Source organism: Gossypium hirsutum, chromosome A04 (assembly GCF_007990345.1).
Source record: "Gossypium hirsutum isolate 1008001.06 chromosome A04, Gossypium_hirsutum_v2.1, whole genome shotgun sequence".
Lineage (NCBI taxonomy): Eukaryota > Viridiplantae > Streptophyta > Magnoliopsida > Malvales > Malvaceae > Gossypium > Gossypium hirsutum.
This window is the reverse complement of record NC_053427.1, coordinates 3,677,187-3,692,624: the sequence shown is the minus strand read 5'-3', so window position 1 is coordinate 3,692,624 and position 15,438 is coordinate 3,677,187. Positions and strand designations below refer to the sequence as shown.

At 31.4% G+C, this 15,438-nt stretch overlaps 1 protein-coding gene across 2 annotated transcripts; it reads right to left on the bottom strand.

Moving 5' to 3' along the window:
• Positions 1-1,434: 1,434 nt before the first annotated feature.
• Positions 1,435-4,460, bottom strand: LOC107939645 (scarecrow-like protein 21). Of its 2 annotated transcripts, none has more exons than XM_016873006.2 (2): positions 4,343-4,460; positions 1,435-3,556 (listed from the first exon to the last, which is right to left on the bottom strand). In XM_016873006.2, the coding sequence occupies exon 2, from the start codon at positions 3,410-3,412 to the stop codon at positions 1,679-1,681; it is 1,734 nt and encodes a 577-aa protein (XP_016728495.1). In that variant the 5' UTR covers positions 3,413-3,556; positions 4,343-4,460; the 3' UTR covers positions 1,435-1,678. The 2 variants fall into 2 exon arrangements, with proteins under 2 accessions (XP_016728495.1, XP_016728496.1); XM_016873007.2 differs by having other exon boundaries at positions 1,435-3,437; positions 4,343-4,454.
• Positions 4,461-15,438: the final 10,978 nt, after the last annotated feature.

Below are 15,438 nucleotides of genomic sequence, written 5' to 3'. Positions count from 1 at the left end.
AAAAAGCTCCCAACGGTTAGAAGTCATCTCCAACGACCATAAGTGTCCACAAATTTGTTCCTTAGAATAAATATAAGTTAAAGACACATCAAGACATAAAATATGAACATTCAAGCATAAAAATCAAGAGAAAATCATCAAATTATTTATTTCTTCATTTTCTATTGTACATATCTCTTAGGTGCTTATTGTAAGATTTTTTTTATCATTCTCATTTTAATTCTTTGAGAGAGTTAAACACTTGTAAACACACACATTTGTGAGGTCTTAATTGTTTACATATTTTCTTATCCTTACAAAAAACTACTTAAGGCTTTTGAGATATAAAACTTTTAGTATTTTGTAAAGGATTTTAGTTGAGCCGTAAAAACTAGAACGATTTTAGTTAAGCCTTCAAAAACTAAGGGAATGTTCTATCTAAGGCTTGTGAAAAAAAATGGGGATTATAAAGGTTATACATTGTCCTTGAAAGATATCAATTCATGTATAGTGAATCAGGAAATCCTTAGTTGAGGTATATCAAGATAATGAAGGTAAATAATTGGGGCCAAACCACTATAAATCGATTTGTCTAAACTTTTCTTCCCTTCCTCATCATTTAAGAAAAGTTTGCAAAGAATTTTGAAATACCAATTCACCCCTCTCTTGGTATTTTCAGGCTTAACAATGTCTATAACTAGTAATACATAAATTATTGTTAAAATTTTATTATCTTAATAAAATATTATTTTTATTAAATTAGATTTTAAACTGGGTTTTAACTTTTACAAATTGTATTTGGGTATTTAGTTTAATTATTTATATAAAAGAACTTTATTAAATATCTATAATTTATGTTTTTTATAAGACAAATCTAAATTTTATTGTCATCGAATAAAAGTAAAATGAATTATTATATTCAAAACTAAATGTTTATAATTCAGAAAATTCAAAATTACTTGAATTCGTGAGAGCTCACTAGGCTCGATCTGACCTCGACAAAACTCGAGCTTTAAAAAGCATGAATCCGAAAAAAAGTCAGATCTAAGCCCACTAGTTTGCCATCTATATATATAGACAACTAAAAATTTTTTTAAAAAAAAACAATTATTCTTAATTTAATATTTAATAAATTTATATTTTTTATTTATTATAAGTTTATATACAAACAAGTTGAACATTTTTATGAAAAGGGATTATGTCAAGCCAAGTTTGGATCTTGAATGTTTAAACTCGAGTCCGACCTATATTTTAAACAAATTTATTTTTTGAACTTAATTTTTTTGTCCAAATCCTCTAAATTTCAAATGAACTTTCCGATTTCAACGTATGTCCCAATATAGATTGTTGAAATGAGTATAAATAACTTATTTCAAAATCCTTTTTCACTATCCTATATCATATCGCAAATATGTGTCGGTCATGCTCCGTACACTGAATCGTATAACAAAAAAATAGAATGAATCCCTTAATATGCTTATACATACTTGCATCAAATGGTACATCAAATTCTATTAAAAAGAATGAACAAAGGACACGAAAATATTTTAGGAACAAATGATGGTGATTGCATGATTGTATGGGAAAATAATCCCAAAAAATGTCACCCTTTTGCATTATAAGGAGGTTTATGCAAATATCCCAAAATCAACCCGGTCGACCCATCTCATCCCGGTTTTACCATAAACGTGTACGAATCTCAGCCATCGCAGCACCAAGCAGAAGCCGATATAAGGTTCCGGTCCTTCCACCCCAACAACATTGCGCCATCTTTCTCCACCAATGTGTAATGTTTAGAATAACACTTTAGCAGGCCTCGTATCACTGAATTGACGTAAGAGCTTAAAGGGTATGGTCGGAATCCAGCCATTGTTAGCCTAGACTTCCACTTACCAAAGAGCTCATGGCGCTCAACCCTCTCCTTTCCCTCGCAAGCAATGACGTTTACAACATCCCTGGCCAGGCAGTGCTGCTCGACATTAATTCGTTCCCTTCTATGTCTTGGCATTGTCTCATCTATGGACTCGAACATTGCCAAGTAGTACTCCAAAGTCTCAATGAACCTAGAGAGGAAAGGGGCTGTGTTTGTGTTTGATTCTTGCTCAACCAAGGTGATAACCTTGGGAGAAAGTGACCTTACCATTCGCAGAATCCCGTCCCTGGGATTGTTCACATCTACACTCTCGTCGGGGGTGTGATGGAGCTGCAGCGGAAAGTTGACAGCAAGAGCCTCCCCAGGCTTGACATCAAGCATGTCCCTTGTGATATCTGCTGCAAAAACTGGCATTCCATGGAACTCAACTGGAACACCAAACTGCTCGGATAGTGCCATCAGCCGTCTTTCGACAGCTTCTAATCCACCACCACGGGCATATTTAGAAACAGGATCATCAATTCCTGTAATCCGCACATAAGGAGCTCCGCCTGGTCTGGCTGCAAGTGCTTGCAAGAGGGTCACCCACTGTGTTCCCTGAGCAATCTGGAAATCAATAATGTGGATGCGATCTTCGGTTCTGCATGCTTCAGCAATGGCCCCATTGGCAGCCATGTATCCAAACTTCAAGTACGGGCAAATTTCATAAAGGGTATGCATGTATGTGAGTAAGTCCTTGCCTTCCGGCTCTTGGCAACGAAGGGCTCGATATATGTTAGATCCCGATGCCTCCTTCCTTGCTACCAACCCTTCCACCATGTAAGCACCAAGACGCTGGATTGGTTCTCCGTAGATAGACACAGCAACCCTGGCCTTTGCAATCAACATATTGAATTTATCGATATTGTTTTCAGAGAGAGTTTTAGCACATGCAATCAACAACTGCTTTAGATTCCCTGGTGGAATACTCTGCAAAGATAAATCCTCTATTGCAGTCAAACGTTTCTCTACATGAGCAGCTTCAGTTGACTGCCTACGGTTAGAAACAAAGGTTGTCTGAGGTTGACACATGGAAGATCCTCGGCAGTCCTTACTCGATGCCCTGTATCGCTGGCCATTTGTCTGCGGTGTATTGGTTACTTCATTGGCCCCATCAGGTGCCATGACTGCTGTTCCTAGCTCTTGCGAAGTATATACTATTTCGTGGCTAGAATTTGCATCTTCTATATAAGAAGTTCCATCAGAATGGATCAGTAAGCTTTCACGCCTGCAGTCCACTGAGGGACTCGATTGATGGAAATAAGTGCTGGATTCCAGAGAAGAGTTACAAGAAGCATATCCTGAGAGATTCTCTGTGGAGTTGTACTGCTCCTGGCTGTCACTCAACGCTATGTTGGTATCACAATCAGGTTGAATTGAAAAGCTCGAGATTGGTGAGTTTCCTATGTTCGATTTTAAAGAACTAAACAAACTGTTAGGCACCGAAGGAACATCTGAATAAGAGGTTGAATAGGATAAGCCAGCACTGATCACCCCGTATCTACAAAGGCGTGAGTCCATGAAATGAGTTTGCACCAGCTTCCCACTGCAATAATGAGATCTGGGAAAAGTTATCCACAGCTATGGATAGAAATATCGTCAACCAACTTTTTCACAATGACACAAGAAACCCAAACACAACCTTCAGAGAAAAACAAATTCGACCTGCAAAAACAAAGCAAAGAACACTTGAGTTTCACGGATTCACGTTTTGCAGTTGACAAACAAAACCAAAATCCAAATTGAAGAGCTAAAGCCGTGTCCATAGTCTAGCTTCGTTAAAGGGAACAATATACGGCATATAATTTTTCCAGAAAGATAAAAGAAATTATGCCAAGGCAAAAACCATATCCTAAAAGCATAAATCTAAAGCATTTTTGCAAGAGCTGCAAACATAATTGAAAGCTGTAAGTACAACCAAAGAAATTGTTGAAAGATATTTCGAGTTGATACGACTTTCACTCCTAGAATCCTAGACTTCCATGAATCAATCACCATATCCTCCATATACTTTGAGAATATTCTAAAAGATTTAATAATTAGAACAAATACAAAGCTTGATATGGATTTAACTCTAGGCTCAACAATACCAGTCAATCTTTATAATCAAAGAAAACAAATAATTTTTATCTCATGATTGCCTATTATTTTATGAAGTGGAATTTCCACAAACAGTTGGCAAACTAGAATCAAACTCAATCTGAAACAGCCTAAATTCTAATGAGAAATTAAGAAATTGAAGCTTAAATTAATTCATTTCAAATTCAAATTCAACCATTCCTAATCTAAATATGCGAGGAAAACACTCAGTAAACTTAAGAATATAACAAAACCCAGTAACGGAATTAAGAATCAAATTGAAATATAAGCCTACTCACCAAAGAACACAAAAGAAACACAAAGTAAAGGGAAAAAAAAAGATCAATTTAACAGTAAATTTTGGAAGTTTACCTGGAAATTCTTGTTTTTGGAGAATCAATAATCAAAACCCAATGCTCCAAAGTAAGTAAAATTGGAACTTTCTTAGTGATTTGGATTTTTCTTTTTTCAAAGTTTGAAATCAAAAACCAAAGCAGGCAAGGTAGACTAGTATTTATAAAGGGAAAGTGAGGAGAATGTAACGGAAATTTTTAAACGGAAAAGTTAACGGAAATTGCTTTTCAAAAGGTTAAAATATGCTGTTAATCCTTGTACTTTACAGAATTTTAGATTTAGTCCCTATAATTAAAAAGTTAAAAATTAAGTCCTCCAACTGTTCTGAGTTAAAAATCCTAGTCAAGTAATTAAAACCATAAGCATTTTGTGTCAAAATTTATCAAAGCTACTCTCATGTGATGTGGCATACAATTGATAGAAAATAAACTTGTTAAATTAATAAATTTTAACAGAAAGTATCAAAGAAGATAATGAATAGACTAAGATTTTTAAATTGAAAAAAATAAGAATATTAATTTTTTAATTTTTAAAATATAGGTACTAAATCTCAAATTTTATATAAATATAGTGGCATATTGTAACCTTTTTCAAAATGCTAGAAAGTTGTTTTTGGTTAAAATATGCCAGGGTCCCTATACTCTCTATAAATTTGAAATTTAGTTTTTGTACTTTTATTTCTAGGAATTTAGTTCTTTTACTTTTCAGATTTTAAAAATTCGGGTCTAATTTTTAAAACTGTTAAAGTATTTTTTGTTAAATTTTTTAGTATGACATTTTAAAATTAAAAAAAAAATTCACTTGGTAACAATGTAACTAAAAAATAACATTGTAAAGAATCTAAATTTGAAAAAATTAATTTTAACTGTGGTAATAATTAGACCTGAATTTTAAAATTTAAAAGATAAAAAAATTAAATTCCCATAAAAAAAGCAGAAGGAATAAATTTCCAAATATTAAAGTTCGAAGATTTACGACATTTTAACTACAAATTATATGATTTTTGTAATCGATTAATGATTACAATGACTTTCTTTTTATTCGATCATTCAAAACACGTAACTTCAAAAAATAATAATGAAAGTAAAAAATAAGACAAATAAATGATACAACTTTGACTCTACACCAACTCAAAAAAGAGAACAAACGTTACAAAAATCTATTTTCTACAAAGTTTGAAACAGAATTGAAAGTCAAAAAAGAAGAATATCATGCGAAATATAACGCCGTTAAAAGAAAACTAACGGCTGCCGACCATGGAGGACACACGTTCGACAACAATCTTCGATATTTCCTTTTTCTTTTTCTTTTTTTTTTGTTTTCTGGGGTTTTATTTAAAAACCGTGGCAAAGGACACACTGTTCCTACGCGCCTATCAGAATGTGTGGATTAAATTCCGTCATCCATTGCGCACTCATTCACTCAATGAGTCGGCAATTTCCATTTTCTTTTTGGCTTAATTTCAAATTTAGCCACTAACATTTTTATATATTTTCAAAATGGTCTTAATTGTATTTTTGAGTTTTTTTACCATCAACCTTTGTTTTTTTTTTCAATCTGTTTTTTTAATAAATTTAATAAAAGTACCATTAAAAAATTTAACGGGGATAATATGGAATATTTTTAATGAGTTGTAATTTATTACTTAGGTAACACAATCAGATAATTACATATGAAAAATAATAAAATAAATAAATAATACACTAAATTAAAAAATAACTCTTAATGTAAAGAAAATAAACATAACTAACTAAAAAATTAACTCAGTAGAAAAACTTTTCAGTAAACAAACGTATAAAAGATTGAAACCTTTTAAAAGAAAAGAAAAATTAAAATCTTAAATTTGGTCATTAAATCTGTTAAAAAGAATAAATTTAAAAAAAAGAAAAAAGATTAATGGCCAAAAAAGATTTAAAAATACAATTAAGGCTATTTTGATAAAACATATAAATGTTAGTGACCAAATTTATCATTAAACTTTTTTTTCTTGAAAATTCAACAAATAATTTTTTAATGAATGAAAAAATATAAGGCTATTATTATATGTTTATGGGTAGGATTGAACTGAATCAATTCGAATCAGGCGTGAAATTAAATAAAATATTTTGAATAAAAATAAATAAATAAATATATTGATCACGTGTGAATTGTGTTATTATTTCTTACATATTAAAGCAAGTGTACCAACTCAAATGAATTTTAAAAATATCCCATACCACACGTGACGGAAAATAGGAAAGTATCAATTTTTATGCCATGTCAGCAAGTTGTCGGGTCAAATGTGGGTGACATGGGTAGCTTTGATGGTTGAAAAATTTCTGTAGTGGGCCAGCCAACCAGTATTACAAGTGATTTGGATAAGGTCAAACATGAGGCTATGCTTTGTGATATATGTTTGACTTTGCTTGGTAGTGAAATTCAACTCTTTGAAAATTCAATTGCATGAATTTTCTAAATTATTCTTGTCAATAAGTTGGATGTTTCTTCATATATTTATATATATAAAAACAAAAATTAGTATTAATTTTTTTATTATTCATAGCTTGTTTTACGATTCACATCCAGAGTTCGTGATTGTCCTTTTAAAAATATTATCTTCAAAATTTAAACTTTTTTCTTTTTTTGAGAATACAATGTGTCTTATCATTGAACTCAACATTCATTGATGTATTGTTTTTTAAAAATATATATTCATTGAAGCAGTGGTGTTAGAACTTAGAATCTTTATTTATATTAAGCTTTTAACTGCATTGGTATTGCAAAGTAACTAGACATCAATTCAGTTGTTAAATTATTATAATATTTTTTATCTGTAAAGTAACAAATATTGATACAGTGTTATTTTTTTTTATCTTTTCATGTATTTTTAATATAATAGTATTATTGTAATAACCATATTTTATTTGAATCAAATTTGGATCAATCTCGATTTGAATTTAAATTTCATAATTTTTAGTATGAAATTGTGATTTCACGTCGTCCCTATCCCTTTCCAATAAGAGAATGACAAATCAGCTTTTTACTCCTTATTTTTAGCATTTTTAGTTGAATTTTGTCAAGAAAAAAATGCTAAAAATGAGGAGGAAAAATCTGATTTGTCATTCTCTTATTAGAAAGTAATAGGGATGACGTAGAATCACATTTTCATACAATTTTTTTTCTTTTTTAGTACTAATTATTTCATAATATTTACTATTCTTATTTATGATTTATCATTATTTTAGTTATTATGATATAGAACTCAACAAAAATAAAAAAAGAACAAAAAAGAAAATTGACAAAATGTTATCTATATATGTGTATGTGATTATATAGTACATAATATGATTATCATCACATGCTACTTACATGATTATTGTTAATTTCTAATATGATAACGTTCGAGTTGAGGAGAAATTATGGGTAGTTTTAGGCATTGTGTCAAAAAAATTAAATATGATTAGAATCTATAATGAGATTGTTCAAGCAAAATATTGATACAAATATAATTAAAATAATATTAATTATATTAAATTGATTTTAAATATTAATAAATAAAATCTTTTAAGAAATTTTGAAACTTGACTTCAACATACAAATAAATATGTATAATTTAAGAAAAAAATCAAATCAAATTCAAAATAAAAATAAAATATAATTAAATTATTAATGTTATAATATAAACAATAAAAATATAATATTTTTATATCTTAATTTTTCCATTTAAAAATTTTTAAAATCAACCGATTGAGTTTTAGCTTAATTGGTATGGGCATTGTTGCCAATCCAGGAGCACGTGGTTCGAGTGTGCTGAAGTATATTAACCTCCTATTTATGAGTTGAGAAAGACCATAGGTAGTTATAGGCACTATGGTTCACATATAAATTTAGCTTTTACTATATATGAAAAAAAAATTGAATATTAAACTCATCAAAATTGGATTGAGTAAAATGTTAAACAAATTTACCTCTTCAACAATAAAAATCAGTTTAAATAATGTTAGGATAATTAAAATAAAATTTAAATACATTTAATATATTTAAATTTAAAGCAAATAAAATGAAAATGAAATATTATATGATTCATGTAATAAATAAATTAATGGAATAATATCAACAAATGTCACTCTTTCCTTTTAGTGTCAATTTTTTTATCAAAATTCTACAAATATATTTTTGCAAGACTTGCATTAATTGTTTCTACTTTTATACCATCGGGGATAACAAACAACACTCGATGAAAGTCACTTCCAAAAACAATTACTTTTCCTAAAAAAATTAATACTATCCATAATATATTTGAAACTTTCATCAACTATCAAATTTTTCAATGCAATTTTTTTTTGTCATAGGTCCCTTATCTCATATTATTAGAAATGTCCTTCCTAATAACTTTGCAATTACGTCCTATTTACATAAATCACAAAAATTAGTTGTTTTTTAGATTTAATGGCAAAACAAGTTGTGAATATATTGTTAATCTCTCAAGAAATGTTGTTGCAACTACATTAGATATTGTAGCCAAGATTATCATATATATACATTGATCTTACATGTGCAAATAAAGCTCGATAAAGAAATGAATTACATGTACATCTCTATTCATCAATAAAAACAATCACAACTTTTTCTTAAATCAACTCTTTCAACTATAATTTTAAATATCACCACTTGTCCAAGATTTAATTTTGTTGGGATTGACCTGTATAAAAAACGAGAAAGAAGGCATAGAGAAAATTGGGCATACAAATTTACGTGGAAAAACTCCTCCAATCAAGAGGATAAAAAACCACAGGCACAGGAGACTTCACTAATGAGCAAACAAACGAAGAGTACAAGATAGAGAAATTCAAAACAAACCCTAACCCCGAATACAAAGCTCTCTTGCTAAAACTTAAATTTTCCTTAAAGCTCCCTAAAACTCTCTCTTGATTTTTTCTCTAACGTTGTGTTATTCTCCTTTGTTCTTTTTTCTATGGTTACTAAGGCCCTTTAAATAGGCTAAGATTAGAGTTCTAATATGACTATAATATCTTTGGTGTAATCAGAGCTTAACTGTGAAAAGTAACCCTACTGAGAGTCTAACACGTAATTGCTTTAAGTTTGGAATTAGTCGTGACGTCCCAAACTCCTCGTCACGACATCGCCACTGTTTTGCCTCTGTTTCTAATGTTGCCGCGTCGTTGCGACGTCACACGATTCCTCATCACAACGTTGCCTCTACTTTGACTCTGGTTTGACCGAAAATGCGAGACACACTCCACAAGTCTCCACCTTGATTCATATTTTAACATGCCTCCTTTGTCGGGCCCGGTCATGGGACTAACTTGATATTTGCAAGATACTAACCAATTCCAAATGATACTTAAACTTGGAAACTGGAAGACTCTTATTCAAAACGATCATACCTTTCTTGCTCATATGACCAAGTTGCATATGCCACAACCGAGTTGACTCTAACTTCGTAATAAACAATGAGATGAGGTTTTTTGTTTAAATCAGGCACATGCTTGACACCCGATAGTGTCTTGATAATCCAGCTGTACATCACAATCTAAACAGTACCAATACCGATTATCTTACAGGGTGAATTATTCCCATGAGCAGAACTCCACCTTTAATTGGATTATATGTGGAGAACCAGTATTTGTTGAGACACATATGATAAGAACACCCTGAATCCATGATCCACTAGGACTTAAACTTAGACTTTTCAGTCATAGACACTAACAACTGATCATTACTCTTATCCTCAGCCACACTAGCATCAGCTACCTTGACCTTTTGTTTTCCTTTCTCGTTGCTCTGAACTGTCCTCCTGTTCTTATTTTGCAGCTTATAACAATTTTTCTTAATGTAACCTAACTTCTTACAGTAGCCACATCTCTTGTCTCAATTCCTCAACTTCAATCTAGTTTTATTTCTCGCAACCAAAATCGAGACTTGCCTATCTGACTTGCTATTCAAACCTAACTCATTATCGAGTTTGTCTTTGTTCAACAAGTTTCCCTTCACGTCCTCGAACGAGAGTTTATTTCTACCATAAATTAGGGCTTCCTTGAAAGTTTTATATAAAGGGGGTAAAAAGCATAATAATAACATAGCTTGATCTTCATGATCTATATTAGCCTCGACATTCTTCAAACCATTTAAGAGAGTAACGGATTCATTGATGTGAACCCTAATGGATGCACTTTTGGATATACAAAATGTGTATAAGCTTTGTTTCAACACCAATCGATTAGCTAGAGACTTTTCATGTAAAGGGTTCCTAACTTCTTCAATAAGGTAGATTCCGTTTTCTCTATAAGCACCTCCTACAACATATTGTTCTTGAGGCACAATTGAATTGTAGACAAAGCCTTCTCATCAAGCTCATCTCATTCTGATTGATCCAAATCCATAAGCTTTTGTCTTGTAACGACTTTCTTCAGGTCGTTCTAAACTAGTATTGTAGTAATTCGAACTTGCCATAAATAGAAATTTGTGATCCCATCAAATTTCTCGGTATCGAGTCTCATTGTTGTCATATCTGAATGAGTCAATTATAGAATCCTAACTAAGCTCTGATATTAGTTTGTTGGAAATCGACCCATATAAACAACGAGAAAGAAAGCATAGAGAAAATTGGGCACACAAATTTACGTGAAAAAACTCTTCCAATCAAAAGGATAAAAAACCATATGCAAATGAGACTTCACTAATGAGCAAACAAAAGAAGAGTAGAATATGGAGAAATTCAAAACAAACCTTAACCCTGAATAAAAAACTCTCTTACTAAAACACAAAATTCCTGTAAATCTCTCTAAGACTCTCTCTTGATATTTTTCTCTAACATTGTGTTATTCTCCTTTGTTCTCTTTTTCTAGGGTTACTAAGGCCCTTTAAATAAGCTAAGATCAGAGTTTTAATATGACTATAATATCTCTAGTGTAATCAGAGTTTAACTGTGAAAAGTAACCTTGCTAAGAGTCTAATACGTAATTACATTAAGTTTGGAATTCATCGTGACGTCCCAGGCTCTTCGTCACAACGTCGCCACTGCTTTGCCTCTGTTTCAAATGTTGTCGTGTCATTACGATGTCACATGATTCCTCATTTCAATATCGCATCTACTTTGACTCTGGTTTGACTGAAAATACGAGACACACTCTACAAGTCTCCACCTTGATTCATATTTTAACATGCCTCATTTGTCGGGCATCGTCATGGGCCTAACTCGATCTTTCCAAGACACTAACCAATTCCAAACGATACTTGAACTTGGAAACTAGAAGACTCTTATTCAAAACTATCATACCTTTCTTGCTCATACGACCAAGTTGCATATGCCACAATTGAGTTGACTCTAACTCTGTAATAAACAAGGAAATCATTGTTTCACCAGTCATTATTGAACCCTGTAGAATATATAAACTATCGATTTCCTGACCTTTCATCAAAACAAGAGTTTCATGAGATACATTAACTTCGCTTGACTTGATGGTGATTCTACAATCGTTTAAGTCTAACAGACCTAAGGAGATTAGGTTTTTGTTTAAATCAGACACAGGCTTGACACATAATAGTGTTTTAATAATTCGGTCGTGCATCTTGATCTAAACGGTACCAATACCGATAATTTTACAAGGTGAATTATTCCTATGAGCACAACTCTACCTTCAACTGGACTATATGTGGAGAACTAGTCCTTGTTGGAACACATATGATAAGAGCACCTCTAATCCATAATCCACTCAGACTTAAGCTTTGACCTTTCGGTAATAGACACTAACAATCAATCATCACTCTTGTCCCCGATCACACTAGCACCGGCTATCTCGGCCTTTTGCTTTTCTTTCTTGCTACTCACAGCAATCCTCATGTTCTTATTTTGCAACTTATAACAATTTGCCTTAATGTGACCTAACTTCTTGCAGTAGCCATATCTCTTGTCTTGATTCCTCAACTTCAATCTCGTCTTATTTCTCGCAACCAAAATCGAGGCTTGTCCATCTGACTTGTTATTCAAACCTAACTCATTATTGAGTTTGTCTTTGCTCAACAAGTTTCCTTTCATGTCCTCGAACGAGAGTTTATCTTTACCATAAATTAGGGTCTCCCTGAAAGTTTTATATAAAAGAGGTAAAGAGCATAATAATAGCATAATCTGATATTCATCATCTATATTAGCTTCGACATTCTTCAAATCATTCAAGAGAGTAACGAATTCACTGATGTGAGCCATAATGGACGCATATTCTGCCATACAGAATGTGTATAGGCGGTGTTTCAATACCAATCGATTAGTTAGAGACTTTTCATGTAAAGGGTTTCTAACTTCTTCTATAAAATAGATGTCGTTTTCTCCATAAGCCCCTCCCACAACACATTTTTCGTAGGCACAACTGAATTGGAGACAGAGCCTTCTCATCAAGCTCATCCCATTCCTACTGATCTGAATCTGCGGGCTTTTGTCCTTTAACAACTTTCTTCAGGTCGTTTTGAACCAGTATTGCAGTCATTCAAACTTGCCATAATAGAAATTTGTAATCCCATCAAATTTTTCGATATCGAGTCTCATTGTTGTCATCTCTGAATGAGTCAATTGTAGGATCCTACCTAAGCTCTGATATTAGTTTGTTGGAGATCGACCCGTATAAACAACGAGAAAGAAGGAATAAAAATAATTGGGCACATCAATTTACGTAGAAAAACTCCTCCAATCAAGAGGACAAAAAACCACAGGCCAATGAGACTTCACTAATGAGCAAACAAACAAAGAGAGCAAGATAGAGAAATTTAAAACAAACCCTAACCCTGAATACAAAGCTTTTTGGCTAAAACGCAAAATTCCCTAAAAAGCTTTCTAAAACTCTCTCTTGCATTTTTCTTTAACATTGTGTTATTCTCCTTTGTTCTTTTTTTCTAGGGTTACTATAACCCTTTAAATAGGTTAAGATTAGAGTTCTAATATGACTATACTATCTCTGGTGTAATAAAAGATTAATTAGGAAAACTACCCTGCTGAGAGTTTAATACATAACTTCTTTAAATTTGGAATTGATCGCATAGTCATGACGTCTCGGACTCCTTGTCACGACGTCGCCACTACTTTGCCTTTGTTTTGAACATTGTCATCATTGCGACGTTGCGTGATTCCTCATCGCAACGTCGCCTCTACTTTGACTCTAGTTTGATCGAAAAATACGAGACACATTCTACAAATTTTGTTTCTACATCATAATCTAAAAGAGTAATTTGTTATGATTCATCTGCTATTAATTGCCAATAATTAGTACTGTAATCTTTCAAGAAATCAATATGTAAAGAAAGTGAATCATAATCATGTATTCTTTTATTCCCATACTTGTAAAAAAAAAGTTCCAAAAAATTAAATAATATAAAAAAATCAATTTAACTAAATGATATTAGAAACAAAATTACATGGACAATATTATTGGCTTAAAAAAAAACTCCATAATTGCCAACACAAAGATGAAATTAAAAGTATCCAAGAAGCAAAAACAAAAAAAACTTAGCTTGAGTTACTTTATATTAATTATTAGCCTAGATTCTTCTTTGTTGGACATCTATCAATCCTATTCCATTGGATTATTAAAACCTTTAACTATAATAGTTCATTTTTGTATTCTTTGGCTATTGGTATTTAAATTTGAATAATTTTATTGTATATTTGTTTTTTTATACAATATGTAGAATTACCCATAATCCCTCTCTAACCCATGAATAGGAAGATAATGCGCTTTAGCACACTTGAATCTATATCCTTTTGTATTAGCAACAATGCCTATACCAATCAAACTAAAACTCAATTGGCAACATAAGTAAAATATTTAAATGTAAATATTATTATTCTTATAATTAATAAAAAAATCATAAAAAAGAATAAAACTAAATCTTCAAATAAAGAAAAAATAATGTGTACATACATTAGAAATTGACACTTATTAATGTATTTAATATTATTGCTGACACTGCATTTTAGAGAACCTCTTTTCTCTAAATCTTTGAATAAATTGGACCCTCTATCATGATTCAATAGAAATTTCAGATAAAATCTTTTACATTTGGATTTGCATTATTTATAAAACAAATCACATTTCTACTTTGTCTTTTTTTCAATATATGGTTTTGCTTATTACATATGAAATGCTTAGGAATTCTCCATACAAATACTTTCCAAGAGTTTTGTCTTGGAACAATGATGGAAGATCATGATATATTTGTTCTTGTTCTTGAAAGGTGAAGATGCTTTATTTTGAAGATGCAAAATGTTTATCTAATTTAATTCCAAAAGATGCGAATCAAAACATATTATTGTAATATCTACAATATCTACTGCTCAATGCTAACTCGTTGAGTGTTGGGTTCATAATCTGTTGTTATTTGTATTGCCTAACCCCCTCTAAAAAGAAAAATACGTGAATCTCCTATATTTGCCACCCATAGTTTTATTCCATTTATCAATATTGCAGTTACAATAGTAGATTCACCACGACCCAAGTCTGAGCTTTGTGAAAGAATTGCATGATTCGTTTTCTCATAAGCTTTGGAAATGGCTCTAGAGGGGTCAACCCAAAATTGAAATTTAATTATTTTATATTTATTCTTAAGAATTTAATTTTTTTTATTTTTAGATTTTAAAATTTAAGGTCCAATTGTTAACATTGTTGAATTTATTTTGTTAAATTGAAGTTCATTACAAAAGTCAAAGTTCTGGTTACATGTTTACCATGTGAGTTTTTTTTTAACTTTAAAATGTCACACCAATAAATTTAACCAAAAAATCACATTAAGAATTCAACGGAAATAATTAACTGCGTTTATAAATTGAATTAATTAATAAATTATAAAAGTAGAGGGTGAAATTATGTCAAATTAAAGTTAGATTAAATCCAAAATTTGGATATAGTGGAAGGACCAAAACATAATTTATCCAAAAGAAAAAGGGAATTTCCCTCCAAAAGTTTTAACTGAAATATAAAAACCGAAGCGGTGCAAAGTTCAAATCTAACCGTTCATTTCATCACCATCCAACGGTTATCCTTTTCGATCCGTGTCCTCTCTTCCTATTGGCTAAACGCTTTACACTCTTCACTATATATACCCGAAACAATCGGCTACGGCATCAC

What these genes read in the sequence shown, in the direction of transcription:
- LOC107939645 (XM_016873006.2), bottom strand. Translation starts at nt 3,412, where the DNA reads ATGGACTCACGCCTTTGTAGATACGGGGTGATCAGTGCTGGCTTATCC.